Here is a 19,718-nt window from a genome sequence, read left to right as displayed (position 1 = left end):
CTTGGCTCCACAGAGCCTGTGCTCATCTGCATTGACTTGAAAATGTCCCCTTTTAAGTGCTTGCATATAGATGGGGGCCCCTCTCCCCCTTTATTGCTGATTTACTTTCCTAATACAGACCTGAATCCTTCTCTGTGTCTTCCATTTGGCAGATGTTCAATTTAGAAAACTGGCAGTGGGCTCCAAGATTAACATTTTTTTTAAAAGAGGGCTGGCGGTCTCTGTCTGTCTGTCTGCCTTCCTCTCCCTTCCAAGGGGCCTGGGATTTGCCTGTGAAGAGCGGTGTGGGAAAATGCCCTTTGGGAGCCCCACGCCATCCCTGGAGCACATCTGCTCGTTCTGAGCACCTGCTGAGGTCTTGAGCGGGGGGGGGGGGGGGGCAAGCAGCTGGGTCTTGGATCAGCCTCTAATCCCAAGAGAGGAGGGCTGGAGACCACTCTCTCTGCTCATTAACATTACAGACTTTTGCAAATGCCTCCTTGGAATGAATGGCAGCTGGGAGTGGGGGATTGGTTTTCTTTCTTTCTTTCTTTCTTTCTTTCTTTCTTTCTTTCTTTCTTTCTTTCTTTCTTTCTTTCTTTCTTTCTTTCTTTCTTTCTTTCTTTCTTTCTTTCTTTCTTTCTTTCTTTCTTTCTTTCTTGATCACTCGTAGCCGAGTAAGATTGTCTTCCTTAAACACGGGTTTTAACAATGAGTCCGTGACTGTGGAGGCCAATTCTGGATCCACACGTCCTTCCACAGTAGGGACATTGGTTTCCGGGCAGGAGTTGTTCACGGTGTGCATTTGCCAAGCGTGCCTTCCTCTTAGCACGTTTCTCCCTTGCGTCCTGAGTTCGAGTTTCTTCAAAGCCCATGACACCTTTGGTAAAGGCTGTTCTCCAACTGGAGCGCTCGCAGGCCAGTGTTTCCCAGTTGTCGGTGTTTATACTACATTTTTAAAGATTTGCCTTGAGACAGTCTTTAAACCTCTTTTGTTGACCGCCAGCATTACGCTTTCCATTTTTAAGTTCGGAATAGAGTAGTTGCTTTGGAAGACGGTCATCAGGCATCCGCACAACATGACCAGTCCAACGAAGTGGATGTTGAAGAACCATTTCGTTTTTGTGACTGTGTGGAACCCACCCAGTTCAGCTACTGATTGATTGATTGTGTGACTGCAGTACTGTACATTGTTTATTGTTTTCATTTTATGGATCAATGGTCTCGTTAGATAGTAAAATGTTAAATTGATGTTTTAGGGGTTGTTTTTAAAAGTCTGGAATGGATTAATCCATTTTACATTACTTTCTATGGGAATGCGTGCCTTGGTTTTGGAACGCATTGGTTTTGGAACGGACTTCCGGAACGGATTAAGTTTGAGAACCAAGGTACCGAAGGTTAAAACCACAAATTAATTGTTGTTGTTTGTTGTTGTTTAGTCATTTAGTCGTGTCTGACTTCGTGACCCCATGGACCAAAGCACGCCAGGCACTCCTGTCTTCCACTGCCTCCCGCAGTTTGGTCAAAAACTCATGTTCGTAGCTTCGAGAACACTGTCCAACCATCTCGTCCTCTGTCGTCCCCTTCTCCTTGTGCCCTCAATCTTTCCCAGCATCAGGATCTTTTCCAGGGAGTCTTCTCTTCTCATGAGGTGGCCAAAGTATTGGAGCCTCAGCTTCAGGATTTGTCCTTCCAGTGAGCACTCAGGGCTGATTTCCTTCAGAATGGATAGGTTTGATCTTCTTTCAGTCCATGGGACTCTCAAGAGTCTCCTCCAGCACTATAATTCAAAAGCATCAATTCTCCGGCGACCAGCCTTCTTTATGGTCCAGCTCTCACTTCCATACATCACTACTGGGAAAACCATAGCTTTAACTGTACGGACCTTTGTTAATAATAATAATAATAATAATTTATTATTTATACCCCGCCCATCTGGCCGGGTTCCCCCAGCCGCTCTGGGCGGCTTGTTGGCAAGGTGATGTCTCTGGGCACCTTGTTGGCAAGGTGATGTCTCTTCTTTTTGAGATGCTGTCTAGGTTTGTCATTGCTTTTCTCCCAAGAAGCAGGCGTCTTAAAAACAAATCAAAAGGGGAGGGGAGGACTAGTGGGTTGTTCTTGTTTTTTATTTTTATTATGTATTTGGTGTTTATATATCGGGGTTTTTTGTTGTAGGTTCCCCGAGACCAGCGGTACACAAATTTAAATGGCAACAGCAACAAATCAAAGCTCGTACAAACTTTCCGAGTATCTGGGCAGGCGTGTCTAAATAAGAACTATTTCAGCAATGGCCAGAAAGAATGCAGCGAAGGTAACCTGCCTGGTATCAATAGGCAGGGAGTTCCAAAGTTGCCACGCGAAACAATCAAGTTCTTACAGATGTGCAGGTAGTTAGTATGCAGCACCGCTGACCTAAGGAGTCGACTGGGCATGTATGGGGCGAAGCGATCTCATGGGTTAAATTTTAAAACTTAACAAGGCAGTGTATGGCTTAAAGCCCGAATCCAGACAGCACTTTTCCCGACATTTCCTTTCCTGGTAATAAGGCCGCGTTCTGAGTTTTTAGACTCCCACGGTAGTGGTTTGGCAGAGAAGTGTCCTGCTGCTCTCTTGCAATTTTACTTTTGTCCGTGGAAGTAAAAAAGGTATCTCTGCTCTTTTACCCCAGTTGTTCCCAGCCTCTTGGATTCTCACAGATGAATGGAAAGTTACTGGGATTGCGGTCATTTGCACTGGTTGTTTGTTTGTCCCTTATTTCTCCCCGGTTTTATTACAGAGTAAGTTAATTTTATCTGTTTATTTAATAACTCTGTTTTTTGCAACAACATTTTCTTGTTTTTGCGTCAGCATAATTCCACTACCCCTCCCAGTGTGTCCTGAAGTCCTCCCCACCCGAGAGAGATTTTGCCCACAGGCCTCTCCTCCTGTGTAATGAATGAAGCATGTGTTGGGTTGCGTGCGTGTTTAAATAATAAAGGGCCAAATTGGCTCGGTTCCCCGTTAACGTTCAACTTGCTCTCTGAGGCTTTCCATTTGCTGCTGAAATCACTAAGTTTCTCCTGCCTGATCCGGTTGCCCCAATGGTGGTTGTATGTCACGGGCTGGTTTGACCGCAGAGGAATGGTGGAAGGAACCAGCTGGGGAACCCCCAAGAGAGGAAGGCTCAGAGCCTGGGCAGTGGTAGTAGGGCGACCACAAGTGGTCAGAGGGAGGAGGGGGAGAAGACTGGGAAGAGGAGGTGTAAGAAGCTGAAAGGGTAACAGGGCTTGGTGAGAAGGGAGATTCTGTGGCAGAGAGCAGTCCAGAATCAGGCAGAAACTGAAGCAGGAGAGGACGGAGGCCAAGATGATGGGTCAGTCTGGCAAAGAGGCACAGGCGTCTCTCCCTCCTGCTGCGATAAGCTCCTCTCCTGGTCTCCCAGAACCAGGAGAGGCATGAAAAGAGCGGAGGAGAGGTTGGCTGCATGCAGTTGCAGTTGCAGTTGCCGGTCGTTCAGAAAAAAAGCCCCGGAGACAGCGTTCGAAATTCACAAGGTGTATTTTGCACCTGGCTATCGGCTACTTGCGACCAAGCGAAGATGACCGTGCGCCAGGATGGCGCCTGGCGTCTCCACCATCTGGAGGTGCGTGCCTCAGGATCCTTGGATCTTGACTGTTTTCACATACTAGCAACTCATCCTGAAGAATTCTATCCGCTGTATTTTATCTGCAAAATCAGAAGGAATATCGGGAAATGAAAAGTCGCATTGGAAAACGGCCCTGCAAATGGCAACTAGGCATTCCGTTTTGGAGACTGCAGCCCTGGTTTAATTTAGGGGAAATAACTCGGGAGGCAGCCGCAGTTATAAGTTAACGGTCTCTGCAGTCGCGGCAGGCACTGTGATTCTCCAGCAGTTTGACTTTGCCCCTGTAGATGCCTCCGTTGACTCTCACAACAGACATATGCCAACAACTGTCTCTGATGCTGGGAGTAGAACATTGCCATTGAGGCTAGTAGCTGGACTGTCACGGTGATGTACACTCTCGTCTAAACCACTGAGCCTCTTGGGCTTGCTGATCAGAAGGTCAGTGGTTCGAATCCTCGCGATGGAGTGAGCTCCCGTTGCTCTGTCCCAGCTCCTGCCAACCTAGCAGTTCGAAAGCACACCAGCGCAAATAGATAAATAGGTACCGCTGCAGCAGGAAGGCAAATGGTGTTTCCGTGCGCTCACAGTGTTCCGTCATGCCAGAAGCGGTTTAGTCCTGTTGGCCCCATGACCCGGAAACCTTTCTGGACAAACACCGGCGAGATGAGCACCGCAACCCCATAGTCGCCTTTGACTGGGCTTAACCACCCAGGGGTCTTTTACCTTTACCTTTTTACAGCATCCGAGCGCAAAACACCCTTAAAATCCGGGCAGATTGTCATAAAAGCGGCTAGCCGTTCGAAAAAGCAATAGGTAAACAGCCACAAAGGCCTGTTGGCATAAAACAATCTTTAAGAGATCCCCGAGAGTCAGAATAGCTTGTTTGTGGCATTTACACATCTACGTGTGTGCGCACTTAAAATATCATTTACAGTGTAATGTCTGAAGGAGTCCTAAGTATTTATTAGACCAGCAGCTATCTCCGTTTGCAAGATGCATGCATGCAGGCAAGAAGCTAGATGTTTTGCATCATCACAGGAACTGACCCAAGGTGGGGAGTGGTGATATGACACAGGGAACTCCCCCCCCCCTCCCTCAGTGAGTCACTTCATGTCTTGCTTCTGCTTGCGAGTGACTTCCTGCCTCTCTGCCCGTCTGTATAAAAGCAAAAACGCCAGGTTGCCCCTGCCTTGGAAAAAATGGCAAGAGCAGAGCGGCAGAGGCCTTGAGAATATGGGGAGCCCCGCAGAAGCCTCAAGAAGACCTGCCAGGAAGGAAGGCATGGACTATCACTGTTCACAGGAAGCCAAGGTGAGGGGCTAGAACTTAGGTGCATAGGTGAGGCAACCGGTGGCCGAGGTTCAAGGGGGGTGTAGCAGTTAGAGCGATGGACTGGGTTCAAATCCTTAACTGAGTCACGAAGCTCTCTGGGCGGCCTTGGGCCAGTTGTTCACCCTCAGCCCAGTCCTACCTCAAAGGGTTGTCGTGAGGACGGAGTGACGAGTAGGCGAGGAACCGCATACACCACCTTAAGCTCCTTGAAATATTATTATTATTATTATTATTATTATTATTATTATTATTATTAATGGAGTGGGGTATAAAATGCAGTAATAAAACAAATAATTCCTGGTGAGCTGTTGCCAGTCAGTGTAGGCAATACACATGGACCAATGGTCTAGCTTGGTGTAAGCAGCCATCTCCAGGCGGGGGTGTGTGTCTCTCCCCCCCCCCCAAATCTGAAAGCCTAGAGAGCTGCTGCCAGCCAGTGTAGGCAACACTGAATTAAACACTGAAGACCTGACTTTGCGTTAAGCTTCCTTTGTTCCGGTGTAAAAACAGGAGACAGATTTATCGTGGCCAGCTCTTGTAGTGCTTTACTCTGCTTTTCCAGATGTGTTAAAATGGTGTGGGGATTTAGGTCTGCATGTGGGATAACCGTTCCTGGACAATCCTAGGATTAGACAATAACGATGCGCTCAAGTTTTGTCTGCTCAGACATGAGCACCACCGGGTTCAATAGGGATCACTATAAAGAGAGTATAAAGGATTGCAGCATACATGGAACTGGAAAGAATTGAGGTCCAAAACAATAGTTTCTGACCGTGGCTATATCTTTCCTGGAACAAGGTATTGTGAGCCAGGCTCTCTCCCCTTCTTGCAGGTGGAACATAGATTAAAACAGAGATGGATTGTGTCCACCTTGGTGGTTATGCAAACTTTCTTGTAATTATTTCGATGTGAACTAGGTTGGGTAAAAGGAGGGGATGCTTAGTTTTCTATTTTTCTTTTTTCATACATAATTCTAAGTATTTCCCCCCCAAGCATAAGACTGCCAGGCTTTACTTTCAAGACTTAACTTATAGGGCTGTCACCTGATTTAAGTAAATCACACTGACTACTCATATGAGCTTTAATTTATTAAATTTTATGTGAAGGTGAGAAATACCGCAGTGGGTGGGGAGCTTGCGGACATTGTAATCATAGAATTGTAGAGTCGGAAGGGACCCCGAGGGGCATCTAGTCCAACCCTTCGCAATGCAGGCATATTTTGCCCAACTTGGGGCTCGAACCCACGACCCTGAAATTCAGAGCCTCATGCTGGACCGACCGAGCTATCCCAGCTGAGGATAGGACTTCAACTCCCAGCAGCCACCATGGTAAGTGACCAGGGTGGATGGGAGATGTAGTCCCAACAAGATTTGGAGGGCCATCTGCCATGGATGCTTCGGCTGAGATTCCTGCATTGCAGGGGGTTGGACTAGATGACCCTCGGGTCCCTTTCCAGCGCTACAATTCTAAGATTCTGTGACCCACAAATTCCCGACTCTCGCTGTGTTGGCCGGAAGGGGAGAAGGCAAGTCTGCCTTAGATCATTCGGCAGATATCTTTCATTTGTTGAGTTCTGTTAACTCCAAGGTCTGGTAAAAAAAAAGCAAAACTAGCCCAGGTTCCTTTTATGCAGTGCAACAAAACACTGCAGGGTGGGAAGTTCCCTTCATTTCCAACAGAAGTCACGCCATGGAATGAACCAAAGGGAATCCTCTTCCCTATTTTATAACCAGGGAAGTTTAATCACTTTCTGTGCTTGCAATTTTAGAGCGCTACTCTCAAGTGTCCTCTTGAGCAACCAGGCTCAATGTATTTCCCCCAACTTGCAAGGTATTGGGTCAGCTGCTCAGAAAAGCAGCTTTGGGGGGGGGAGCAAACTACCCCCCCTCCCCAGAAAAGCTCAATATGCTAAGAGGAAGTTTCAGTCTGAACACAGCTGGATAGTAGACTCTCTGCTTAGAAACTAGACCATCTCTGCATATGTCTGTTTGGAACATGTGGAATGGGGTGGGGTTAGGGCAGCCCCATCCAGCCCACGGCCTACTTGCAGAAACTGTCCAAGATCTTGTTTGCAAAAAAAGCCTACAGTGCGATACTGGAAATAAACAGTAAGTTGCAAGAACTCGGGCCAGGAGGAAGATGAATTTCAAAGTAAATCTTCAAAAGGTTTTATTTATGTAATGATGAATTCAAATAGGAATCAATTCCAGTATGATAGGCAAATAAAAAATAAATTCCAGTGAAAAAATCCCAGGGCAAGGCCCTGTTTCGACAATTCTTCATCAGCAATGTTTTAATGGTCAGAGTGTACCTGGTATGTTTGCCTTTTGAAGATTTACTTTGAAATTCATCTTCCTCCTGGCCCGAGTTCTGTTTTTTTCTGGACTTCACCAAGAACTCCAATTTCTACAGTGCGCTACTGCCTTGCAAAAATGGGTCATCATAGTCTAACCCCCTGCAATGCGGGAATCTCAGCTAAAGCATCCAGGACAGGGGGCCATTCAACTTCTGCTTAAAAACCTCCAAGGAAGGAGAGTCCACAAACTCCAGAGGGAGATGTTTCCACGGTCAAACAGCTCTCACTGTCAGAAAGTTCCTCCTGATGTTAATAATAATAATAATAATAATAATAATAATAATAATAATAATAATACATTATTTATACCCCGCCCATCTGGCTGGGTTTCCCCAGCCACTCTGGGCGGCTTCCAACCGAATATTAAAACAGTACAGCATTAAACATTAAAAACTTCCCTAAACAGGGCTGCCTTCAGTTGTCTTCTAAAAGTAAAATAGTTGCTTATTTCCTTGACATCTGCTGGGAGGGCGTTCCACAGGACGGGTGCCACTACCAAGAAGGCCCTCTGTCTGGTTCCCTGTAACCTCACTTCTTGCAATGAGGGAACCACCAGAAGGCCCTCGGTGCTGGATCTCAGTGTCCGGGCTGAATGATGGGGGTGGAGACGCTCCTTCAGGTATACATGACCGAGGCCGTTTAGGGCTTTAAAGGTCAGTACCAACACTTTGAATTGTGCTCGGAAATATACTGGGAACCAGTGTAGATCTCTCAGGACCGGTGTTATGTGGTCCCGGCGGCCACTCCCAGTCACTAGTCTAGCTGCCGCATTCTGGATTAATTGCAGTTTCCGGGCCACCTTCAAAGATAGCCCCACGTAGAGCGCATTGCAGTAGTCCAAGCGAGAGATAACCAGAGCATGCACCACTCTGGCAAGACAGTCCTCGGGCAGGTAGGGTCTCAGCCTGCGTACCAGATGGAGCTGGTAGACAGCCGCCCTGGGCACAGAATTAACCTGTGCCTCCATGGACAGCTGTGAGTCCAAAATGACTCCCAGGCTGCGCACCTGGTCCTTCAGGGGCACAGTTACCCCATTCAAGACCAGGGAGTCCTCCACACCTGCCCGCCTCCTGTCCCCCCAAAATAGTACTTCTGTCTTGCCAGGATTCAACTTTTTGGTCAAAATCTCCTTTCAATTCAAGTCCCACCCTCCAGAGCAGGAGAAAACAAGATTGTTCCTCTTTTTTTTAGTATGGTGGCAGCATACTTTGGGACTCCTTGTGTTATCCACACCAGACAGGCTCCTTCCTTCCTCTTTTCGGCACGTGCTTAAACATCGAGAGAAGTTGGGTTTGTTTTATTTTAGCTACTGTAGATTTTTATTATCTCTTGGATCATTCGGTCTTTTTAAAAAAAATATCAATAGTTTAAATGTTTTTTGTGTGTGCACGCGTAATCTGCTTAGAGGAGGGGTCAGCCAACTTTTTCAGCAGGGGGCCAGTCCACCGTCGCTCAGACCTTGTAGGGGGCCAGACTATATTTTGGAAAAATATATATAAATGAACGAATTCCTATGCCCCACAAATAACCCAGAGGCGCATTTTTCAATAAAAGCACATATTCTACTCGGGTAAAAACACTAGGCAGGTGCCACAAATAACCCAGAGATGCATTTCAAATAAAAGGACACATTCTACTCAGGTCAAAACACACTGATTCCCAGACCGTCCGCGGGCCGGATTTAGGAGGCGATTGGGCCGGATTCAGCCCCCGGGCCTTAGTTTGCCTACCTATGAACTAGAGGTTTAAAATGTTTTAAATGCAATTGGTCCTCAGCACTAAGGCACATGTCCAATGATATGCAAGTTGGCTTATGAAGTTGCTGGACTGTTAAGATCTTCTGCAGATGCATATCTTAAAAAGTCCCTTGCTGCAGTCGCTTAGGGCAGGCATGGGGAGCCTCTGCCCTCCAGATGTTGCTAAAATCCAACTCTCATCAACCCCAGCCGCCCTCGCCAGTGGTCAGCAACATCTGGAAGACCACACCCTGACCTATGGCCATTTAAAAAACTCTCTTGTCTCTACAAGAATAATTTGGTGTATAAAGATTTCTCTGAACGAACTTTGTGGAGATTGAAAGTTTTGTCTTGCAATGTTGTTGTTGTTGTTGTTGTTGTTGTTGTTGTTGTTGTTGAGCTAGTTTGTTTCCAGTGCCAACTTTAGTCATTTCTTGCTTGCCTGAAAACAGGCAGAGAGTCTTGCTTGCTGTTTAGATCCTACAGGTGCACTCAGGCTATTTGTAAATCTCACAATCGCAAGCTTTGTCAGCAGCTTGACCAAAGAGCTGGCCAACTTCCTAGGCATCCAATTTTGCAACCTGGCAGAAGCTTTTCCAAGCAGAACGTGCTTTCCCACGGACTTCAGGCTGCAAGCACAGCTTCCTTTTAAGCAGAGCATTTTATTGCAGTGGGGGGAGGGAGGGAGGCAGGCAGTGCATGTGGTGAGCAACTGCTGGGGGGCATGGATAGGAGCATGTCGAGGGGCAGGCATCTGACCTGGATGGCCCTCTTCTCATGGATGCTTTAGTTGAGATTCCTGCATTGCAGGGGGTTGGACTAGATGACCCCTGGTGTCCCTTCCAACCAGGGTAGGGGTGTGTGGGTGTGGGTGTGTGTATGAATATGATTTTTAAATTTCAAATTGGATTTTTAAAATAAAATGCTTTTGTAGTAAAAATCTTTCAGAAGATTGCTTTCTATTTAAGTTACATTATAGTCCAAAGGCTATTCATTAGGAAATAAGGATTTGTTTTAAATTTTTCATGTGAGCTAAAACTCAGTCTAAGTAACCACATCAGTTGACAAACATGGATACAAATACTATAATGTTATTGTTTTAGTTAAACAAATTGTTTAAATAGTTATTAAGGAATTGATTCTTTTCCCCCTTCCAATAAAGTACAGCAGAAAGGTTGTCCAAATATAAACAGTTAACTTACTAAACCTCACAATATCATAATTATCTGTCTGTGTATTTCTAATAGTGTAACCAAATCAGTAATTTTTGATTTAACTGTAAAAACTACTCTGACAATTTTATTGAAAGCTTCATCTGGTTGTAAATATTAAGATTATACAGTACCAGCAAGAACAAGTCTTTCTGTAAAAAATTAAAATTAAAAAATTAAATCAAGTCTTACTGACTAGTGATTTAAATCATGATTTGATTTAAATCAAATCCACCCTGCTTCCAACTCTACAGTTCCATGACTCCATGAGAGTTGCTGTTGCTTATAGAGGAGGAGAGGGGGGAGGCAGTGGGGGGAGGGCAGTGCAGTGCAGACACGCTGGCAGAGCCATTCCAGCACTCCTGCCGGCGTGTTTGCTCTGCGCCCTGCACCCAGCAACCCTCTGTGTCCCAGCAAGCAGCAGTGACTCTGCTGCTGGGAGGTCAGGTGAGCGCCACCACCTGGAGTCTGGGGGCCAGTTTTAAGCTGACTTCCTGAACAGACCCAAACAGTTGGTTTTATACAACTAAAATTAGCGATCGGGAGCCAGTGCCCTCTCTGTTGTGGCTGGAGACTGCAGTTCCCATCATCCCCGGAAATGGGCCACGGGGCACAATGGGTCAGTGCGTCTGGCTGTTAACCAGAAGGCCGGTGGTTTGAGCCCAACCATGGGACGAGAGTGGGCAGGATTCCTGCCTTGCAGGGGGGTTGGACTAGATGACCCTTGGTGTCCCTTCCAACTCTACAATCCTGTGGTATTTAAGTTCTCCAGCCCTGTTGGAAAACCTAAGGACACAGACTTGTTGAAACATTCTGCTAAGGTGTTCTTAAGCCAGAAAGCGTGTCTGCCCAAAGTTCACTTAGCTTGGGGAGTGATGGAGATATGTGGAAAAACAGGAATCCTGTATCAGTGCCCTCTTCTCCCCCACCCCCTCCCGTTACTATAAAGGAATGTCCAGGGGCGACAGATGGAAAAGTCCTATTTCGGATGGAACAAGTGTAGAGTCAGGCGGGCGCAATGTTGAGAAACACCAGGGCTTGTGACTGGCTCGCCAAGTGGAATCGGAAACCGTGGCTTGAAGTGGGTGGGCAAACCATGGTTTGTGCTACAGATGGCTTGTGGTGATGCCCGAATAGACAAACCACAGTTCATGGCCGCTGTTTCCTCTCCAGACGCCAGCACGTACTGGAGGAGACCAGGAGCAGTTGCAGAAAGTGTAGAGAGAACGTAGAAACTACTGATGAAACGACATCTGAAAGCAGACACACACCTTTGAAACTTGATTTGCCAGTTGTCGATTTGGAAGGTTACACTGATTTTTGGCACGGGGACTGAGCTGGGTCTCTTTCTAAGCCGGGGGGCAAAGTCCCTCTTTGCAAGTAGGGATTTAAGAGCAGAAACTTCCATTCAGCTGGAGCAAGGCGGCCTCAAAACGCTGGGAAAACAAGCTTCCTCCTTTGAACAGTTTTACACTGCCTACTGGAATCCTGCTTTTTGGCCAAACCTGAAGCTCAGCTCAGCTCTCTCATCTCATGGAATATTCCACATGCTGACATTCGAGGCTGCGTTCCAGCTGGTTGCTCTTAGCAATTTCAGATTGAAAAGGGGTGTGTGGCATTTTCAGGGAGGTGTGCCTGGCCTCTTAAATGCACAGAAAAAGTCTCAGTGCCAGAGCAGTATAGCGTACCACTTGTTGCTGACCAGTCTGCAGGTACGAGGCAGAATCTAAATCTGGGCACGGCAGATTGTGTACTTAGGTGTCATAATTTCAGTTGACCGACTTCTACGTTTTATGTCGGGGCTTTCCACTGACAAATGCAGAAAAGCAGAGGCGAAAACAAGGCTTAGACTTCCTCTGGACCCATGTGCAGCAATTTAGAGCTTGCAAGACCCAGGGTCTTGCCCACCTGGGCTTCCCCATTCATTTCAATGGAAGGTCCAGCACTGCCTAGGTATCCTCCTGCGTCTTAACAATGAATGAAATGTAAACAGTGCATCATTTTTTTTAAAAAAAACACATTTATTTTTTTAAAAACTCCACCAAACCTTGGGAAGAGCCATAGATAGCTCAGTGGTAGAGCCACCTGCATAGCATGCAGAAATTTGGGTTACTGCAATGCATTGCATGTGAGCCCGAAGCCTGAGCTTTTGTAAAATGAGTCACCTTGGCTACTTATTGGGGTGCCCAAACCACGTGCCCATTGCATCTTTTAAAAAAAAAAGAATTGACAGGTTACCCAAAGAAGTGTCTTCTCCCTATTTGACGACTTTAGTGGGCTGTTACTTATGCAACCAGACCTTCTGTTTTGAGTTCCAGAAATCAGTGTTGATGGCTTCACGTTGCCTGGCTCACCTGTTGCATTTCGCGGTAGATTTGATTGACATTCTAACTTGCCTTCTGTTTCTGTATTTGCCTGTACGCCACTTTGTAGAATAAAAGGAGGTATAAAACACAAGTAAACTATTTGCAGATGCAGCTCTCAATAGTTCAAATATTGTTAAAACTGCTGGGGGGGGGGAGGAGAGTCAGAAACCTTTGCCGACTTGCTGCATATCACCCAGAAATCGACCAGTAGGACCAGATCTCCATTTTTTGCCCACTCCTGCTTTAACCAGTAACTTTCTGTTATGTTCTTTTTCCTTTGCAGGTAGCTGTATCCAGTTGGGTGGCCGGCAGTCCCTTGGGGTACCATGAAGTTTTCGGGACCCCTGGAGAGCCAGAGGTTGAGTCTCCTTCTGGAGACAGCAATCTCTAGGGAAGCTGAGATATGGAAAGTGCACCTGCGCAGAATTCAGCCCAGTCAGGTAAAGTTGAGTGGGTTGATTTGTCGGTTTAGCGCAGGGTTTTCCAAACCGATTTGAGTTCACTGATCCCCTTTATGAGCTTGCAAATTGTCATCAACCCCAGTGCAAATTCACAGGCATTGGAAGTGAAGTGAAGTCAAGAAATACCTGTATATAAGCAGCAGTTCTTAACCATCGATCACCATTACTAAAAATCCTAAAATGTAAAAAAATATGGAATATCGTTGTACTGTGGAGTCATCTTATTAAATGCAGAGGTTCCTTGCTGGGAACGGAGATGCGTTCTTTTTTCTGAGGCTCATAGTTCCTTATTAATTTGTTCACACTATACCTGAAGGAGCATCTCCACCCCCATCATTCAGCCTGGACACTGAGATCCAGCTCTGAGGGCCTTCTGGCGGTTCCCTCACTGTGAGAAGTGAAGCTGCAGGGAACCAGGCAGAGGGCCTTCTCGGTAGTGGCGCCCGCCCTGTGGAACGCCCTCCCATCAGATGTCAAGGAAATAAACAACTGACTTTTAGAAGACATCTGAAGGCAGCCCTGTTTAGGGAAGTTTTTAATGTAATACAGTCGTACCTTGGAAGCCAAACGGAATCCGTTCCGGAAGTACGTTCGACTTCTAAAACGTTTTACTTCCAAGGCGTGTCTTCTGATTGGCTGCAAGAGCTTCCTGCAGCCAATTGGAAGCCGCGGAAGCCCCCCCAGACGTTCGGCTTCCAAAAGAATATTCACAAACTGGAACACTCACTTCCGGGTTTGCGGCATTCGGGAGCCCAAACGTTCGACTGCTAAGGTGTTCGTCAACCAAGGTACGACTGTATTTTGTTGGAAGCTGCCCAGAGTGGCTAGGGAAACCCAGCTAGATGGGCAGGGTGTAAATAATAATAATAATTTATTCACACTATACATAGGAAACATTTCCCCCACCCCAACCCTTTTTGATCCTAGTCTTTATTCACCCTATATATGGGGGGGGGGGAGAGGGTCAGTATTACTTTGGGAAATACTTTGGGAAACCCTGACGTCAGGAATCTTCAAAAGCCACCCCACATTTTCAAGAGACTGAGGGGATGGCCTTTAACATTGCTTCTTTTCAAGTAGCTGGACCCATTCAATCAAGAGGTCCATATATTTATATTGAGATGGGGCCGTGACATTGAATTCATCTGCATGAGTAATGCTTTGTTTGGGGAAGCGGATGCCCAGCGCAAAGAACAGACTGTGCTGTACGGCTACAGTTGTTAAAACATTCCTGCAAGGAGCACACATGTGGAACAGCCTAATAGATGTTGACTCCCACGTTTATTGGATTACTAAAATTCACACCGCTGCAGGGCAACTCTTTTGAGAAATGCCTTACGCTTGATTTCTGAAGAAGTGTGCATGCACACGAAAGCTCATACCAATGACAAACTTGGTTGGTCTCTAAGGTGCTACCGGAAGGAATTTTTAAATTTTGTTTCGAGTACGGCAGACCAACACGGCTACCTACCTGTACAGTGGTACCTCGGTTTACAAACACAATTGGTTCCGGAAGTCTGTACTTAACCTGAAGCGTACTTAACCTGAAGCGAACTTTCCCATTGAAAGTAATGGAAAGTGGATTAATCCGTTCCAGACGGGTCCGCGGAGTACTCAACCTGAAGCGTGCTTTAACCCGAGGTATGAGTGTAATTGGTTCCGGAAGTCCGTACTTAACCTGAAATGTACTTAACCTGAAGCGAACTTAACCTGAAGCGAACTTTCCCATTGAGAGTAATGGAAAGTGGATTAATCCATTCCAGACGGGTCCGCGGAGTACTTAAACTGAAAATACTCAAACCGAGGCGTACTTAAACCGAGGTATGACTGTAGCTTTATTTCTGTGGCTGTCTAAAGGCTCCAGGTATTTTGCAGGATGGATTAAAGCGCATAGCGGGAATTTAGGTTTGCACAATTAAAGTGGATTAAGGCAATCTGCAGCCCTACCACTTTCTACCCTGATACGAGAGTCCACGAAAATGTCTTGAGAGAACATGGCTTGCCAAAGCCCCATTGACTTAGTAAGATTTGCCCAAAGGCCTCCCCAGCTCGGGAGACACCTGCAACATGCATTTAAAATACTCGTCTGCTGCTTCAAACAGTCATGGTTTCACCCCAAGAATGCTGGGAACTGTAGTTTGTTCAGGCTGCTTGGGAATTCTTAGGATACCTCTATTCCTCCCCTCTCCTGCCCTGAGCTGCAGTTCCCAGAGTTCTCTGTGAGGGGAGCAGGGGGTCTCAGCATCCCAAGCAAACTACAGTTCCCGGGATTTTATATTTTTAATTTGGAAAGTCATGACGGTTGAATGTGTTTTAAACGCATAGTGCAGAAGGGGCCCAAATTTGATGGGAGCACATGGAGGAAGACTTAGGACGAGGCACAATAAGGTGATGTTGGCAACAGCTGGATCTGTTCATTGCTTTAGGCCTTGTGGAGAAGAGCATCAGTGATAGATTATTCACTCTATTAAATCTGTGGTGTGGCTGTGGCCTTGCATAGCTCAGTCCCATAACCACAGCATTGTATAAGCTGTCAGCAATGGGAGGAGCGTGTTTCCCTTAGCCCACATGGTATCTATGGCAACCGAGGGATGCTTTCGTCTGTGTTCCAGCGAAAGTACATAGGTTTAATTATTATGGTCTTGCATCCCAAGCTATAGGCATTTTGCAGGCATGGGTTCTGCATCAAGCACTTTAAATTGTTGCTGGGACAGATAGTCCCTTTCAAAAATTATGTCCAGCTGGTCATTGTCAAGCCACAGAGCCAAGCTTGTTCGTTCCCACCTTTTGCAGAAGGGAATCCTTTGTGGTTTCATATTTGCGTTCAGGTCGATGAGTTTGGGATTGCCGTCGGCTAGCTGTCAGGCATAAAAACAAACAAACCCATGTGGGTGTGACTATCTGGCTTCCATGGCTTCAAAACCATGGAAATGGCCTTGTGAAAGACTCGCACGCGTAGGTCTCACGCAAGGTTGGCCCCTCACGTTTTCCTTTAACGTTTAGAATTGGGGTCCATGTGCAGAGTTGCGTTTGAGCAGTCGCACTGGTTGTCAACATGTGCCGAAAGAATTTTGTTTTAGTTAACCGAGGGTTCGGTGTCGAAGCTCAGGTGGGCAGTGTCTTTTCATAGGTTAGTAAAGTCACAGGCTTTTGATTTACACAGACCTCTGCTTCTTTGGACCACACACAACTCTGTGCTACTTGCAGTTTCATTGAACTCCTCTGCCCACCCATTTGGTCCAATAGAAATACCTTCTGTAAAGACTGGAGGACTTCTCCAGAGCCCGTCCAGAAGTCCAGGAATTTCTGTTCTGGGTCCTAGGCAGAAGTACCACTGGTGAAGAGACGCAGAGCAAGTTTGCAGTTTTTCTCCTCTCCCTTTTCCTGCACAAATTCCTCCCTCTCTCCTTTTATATTTAAACATGTAAAGTGGTGTAATACTCAATGCCTTGTTAAAAAGAAAAATAGGCGCTGGAACTCACAATGAAGATGTTACAGTAAGTCACTAGGTCACCTGGGCAGTGTTAGAAACTCAGATATATAAGCCAGGCGCCAACTGGACTCAGGGCACTGGACTCAGGGCAGCCCTGAACAGATGCCAGTTTGACATCTCTAGTAGTAGAAATTGGAGTTCTTGGGAAAGTCCAGAAATAAACAATAAATTGCAAGAACTCGGGCGAAAAGAAGATGGATTTCAAATAAATCTTCACAAGGTTTTATTGATGTGATGCGGAGTTTGAATGGGAATCAATCTCAATGTTGAAGGCAAATAAAGGTAAATTCCAGTAAAAATCAGGACAAGGCCCTGTTTCGACTATTCTTCGTCAGCAGAGATTCACAGGCAAACATATTTGGTACACTTTGACCTGTGAATCTCTGCTGACGAAGAATAGTCGAAACAGGGCCTCTTCTTTTGGCCTGAGTTCTTGCAATTTATCGTTTATTTCCAGTTAGACATCTCTGGCCTGTGGAGGTACTAAAAACTACGGCAAGCTGTGACCTTTGGGGGTCGCCCCTGGTTCTGGGGCAAGTCGATGAAATGTCCTCCTGCCTCCCTTGTCCTCTTAGATTCAGGAAGATAGCTAGGGCAGCTCGGAAGGACCCTCACATAAAGCAAATGTTAAGCAGGGAAGCTTAAGACCCGCCATCGCTATACGGGGAGACAGATTGGGGGAAAAGGAAATCGGAATCGGCCCTGCCCCATAGCTAGACTGACAGCAGCTAGGTTAGGGGGCAGCAACCTTTTTCAGCCGTGAGCCAGTCCACTGTCCCTCAGACCATGTGGTGGGCCGGACTATATTTTTTTTGGGGGGGGGGAACTGACCAAATTCCTACGCCCCACAAATCACCCAGAGATGCATTTTAAATAAAAGGCCACATTCTACTCATGTAAAAACACGCTGATTCCCGGACCGCCCGCAGGCCAGAATTAGAAGGCAATTGGGCCGCATCCGACCCACGGGCCTTAGGTTGCCTACCCCTGACTAGGTGCATCTTTAAAAAAGTGTAGTCTTGCATACGCTGGCTGGCTTCCATTTCTACTCGAAATGTTCGTTTTGGGTTTCTCGGAAGTACGTAAAGGCAAGAAGCGGGCAGGGGGAGCACCGAGTCACAATGCCGGCTGCCTGAGAAATGCTGGAACAGCACTCCGACTGAAAAAAAAGCACTGATAATATTGCTTTAAGTGTTTATAGCAGGTGGGGCTGAATCGTGTTAAGGCAGTGGCAATGTTCAGTCTGCACCGCCAGCGATAGCTCTCCAGGATCTAATGCAGAGGACTTCCTTAGAGCGGCAACTACATAGAGGTGCAAGGATTTGAACTTTGTGCCTGATAGGTGTCTGTCGATGGTAAAGGTAAAGGGACCCCTGACCATTAGGTCCAGTCGTGACCAACTCTGGGGTTGCGGCACTTATCTCGCGTTATTGGCCGAGGGAGCCAGCGTACAGCTTCCAGGTCACGTGGCCAGCATGACAAAGGCGCTTCTGGCAAACCAGAGCAGCACACGGAAACGCCGTTTACCTTCCCGCTGTAGCGGTACCTATTTATCTACTTGTACTTTGACATGCTTTCGAACTGCTAGGTTGGCAGGAGTTGGGACCGAGCAACGCGGGGATTCGAACCTCCGGCCTTCTGATTGGCAAGCCCTAGGCTCAGTGGTTTAACCCACAGCACCACCCGCGTCCCTTTAAAAGAGAGAGGGGGGAGACAGAGAAATCTCTATATAAGCATTTTAACAGGACACCAACTTAGGGCCTGAAAGTTTCCACTTAAGTAAGTCTGCTTCCTCCAACTCACTAGGTCAACATCTGTGCTTGGAAGCAACTAGCATTTATTTTTAACACCGCCTTTCCACTGGATTATCAAGTTCTATCCTGTGCTAGCATTCAGTTGTTTGGCATTGATTCAGACTGGGCTTTTAGAAGCTGCAATTCTGATCAATTGCTTTGAGCCAAATATGTAATGTAAGGTTTTTTTTGTTTTAAAGTGCTTAGGATTCCTGAGTGCATTTCATGGGGGGGCTGGGGGCCCAAGGCCAAAAAAATGCCAAATATGTCACCACAGAGAAATATATTTGAGTGTTTGTCAATCCTGGGTTTATTGCAGCGCTATAAAATCATTTGTTTTGGAATCGGCACGCATGCAGAATATATCACAAGGGACTCTGGACTTTTCTATTGGAACAAGGTACTTCAACTTAGTGCTAGATACCGATTTTTTATTTTCCCAGTCAAAGGTCAACAGTCTCCTAACTAACTAATCTGAAGATATCGTATTTATGAACACTCTCTCAGTTCATTGCACTAGGAAACTGTGTCCTGTTAACACGGTGCTTACTGCTGCAAATGTCCCAGTCATTGACAGGGCATTTGCAAGGCTGTGTCTGCTGTAAAAGTAAAATTCCCTGCTCGAGGGGACTTTAAAATTCTGCAATAAAAAAGCTTGCTCCTGGCTTGTGCACTTAAAAGTAGCACGTAAATAGCGAAAACCTTTGCATGTTTTCAGTGGTACTTGAAGGTAATTGTCTCGGGTGGCAATCCTATACACATAAAAATATAAGATTAGCCCGGAGGATCAAGCCAATGGCCCATTTGGGCCCATTTGGGCCCGGAGGGTCATCTAGTACAACCCCCTGCAATGCCGGAATCTCAGCTAAAGCATCCATGACAGATGGCCATCCAACCTCTGCTTAAAAAGCTCCAAGGAAGGAGAGTCCACTGTCTCCCATGGGAGACTGTTCCACTGTCAAACAGCTCTTACTGTCAAAAAGTTCTTCCTGATGTTGAGCCAGAATCTCCTTTCTTGTAACTTGAAGCCATTGGTTCTGATCCTACCCTCCAGAGCAGGAGAAAACAAGCTTGCTCCATCTTCCATGTGACAGCCCTTGAGATATTTGAAGATGGCTATCATACCTCTTCTTTTCCAGACTAAACATACTTAGCTCCTTCAACCGTTCCTCATAAGGCCTGGTTTCCAGACCCTTGATCAACTTGGTTGACGCCCTCTGCACACGTTCCTGCTTGTCAACATCCTTCTGAAATTGTGGTGCCCAGAACTGGGCACAATACTTCAGGCGGATGCCAAAAACAGTTGTGTTTGGATTAGAATTCCATTTCCATAGAATTCAATTTGTGATAGTACGAAGTGCAATAT

The 19,718-nt window shown here is 46.4% G+C and overlaps 1 protein-coding gene across 2 annotated transcripts in view; it reads left to right on the top strand.

The window, feature by feature from the left end:
* Positions 1-19,718, top strand: part of CCNI (cyclin I) — a 54,256-nt gene that overhangs the window by 15,190 nt on the left and 19,348 nt on the right. The window contains exons 1-2 of one of the 2 annotated variants that reach the window (XM_035112149.2): positions 4,677-4,915; positions 12,889-13,045. In XM_035112149.2, the coding sequence (XP_034968040.2) occupies positions 12,932-13,045 (114 nt within the window). In that variant the 5' untranslated portion in view covers positions 4,677-4,915; positions 12,889-12,931. Of the gene's footprint in view, positions 1-4,676; positions 4,916-12,888; positions 13,046-19,718 lie in introns of those variants that run through there. The other variant, XM_035112148.2, reaches the window with a different exon arrangement.

Source organism: Zootoca vivipara, chromosome 9 (assembly GCF_963506605.1).
Source record: "Zootoca vivipara chromosome 9, rZooViv1.1, whole genome shotgun sequence".
NCBI lineage: Eukaryota > Metazoa > Chordata > Lepidosauria > Squamata > Lacertidae > Zootoca > Zootoca vivipara.
The sequence above is the reverse complement of the archived record's forward strand: the minus strand, read 5'-3'. Positions and strand labels throughout refer to the sequence as shown.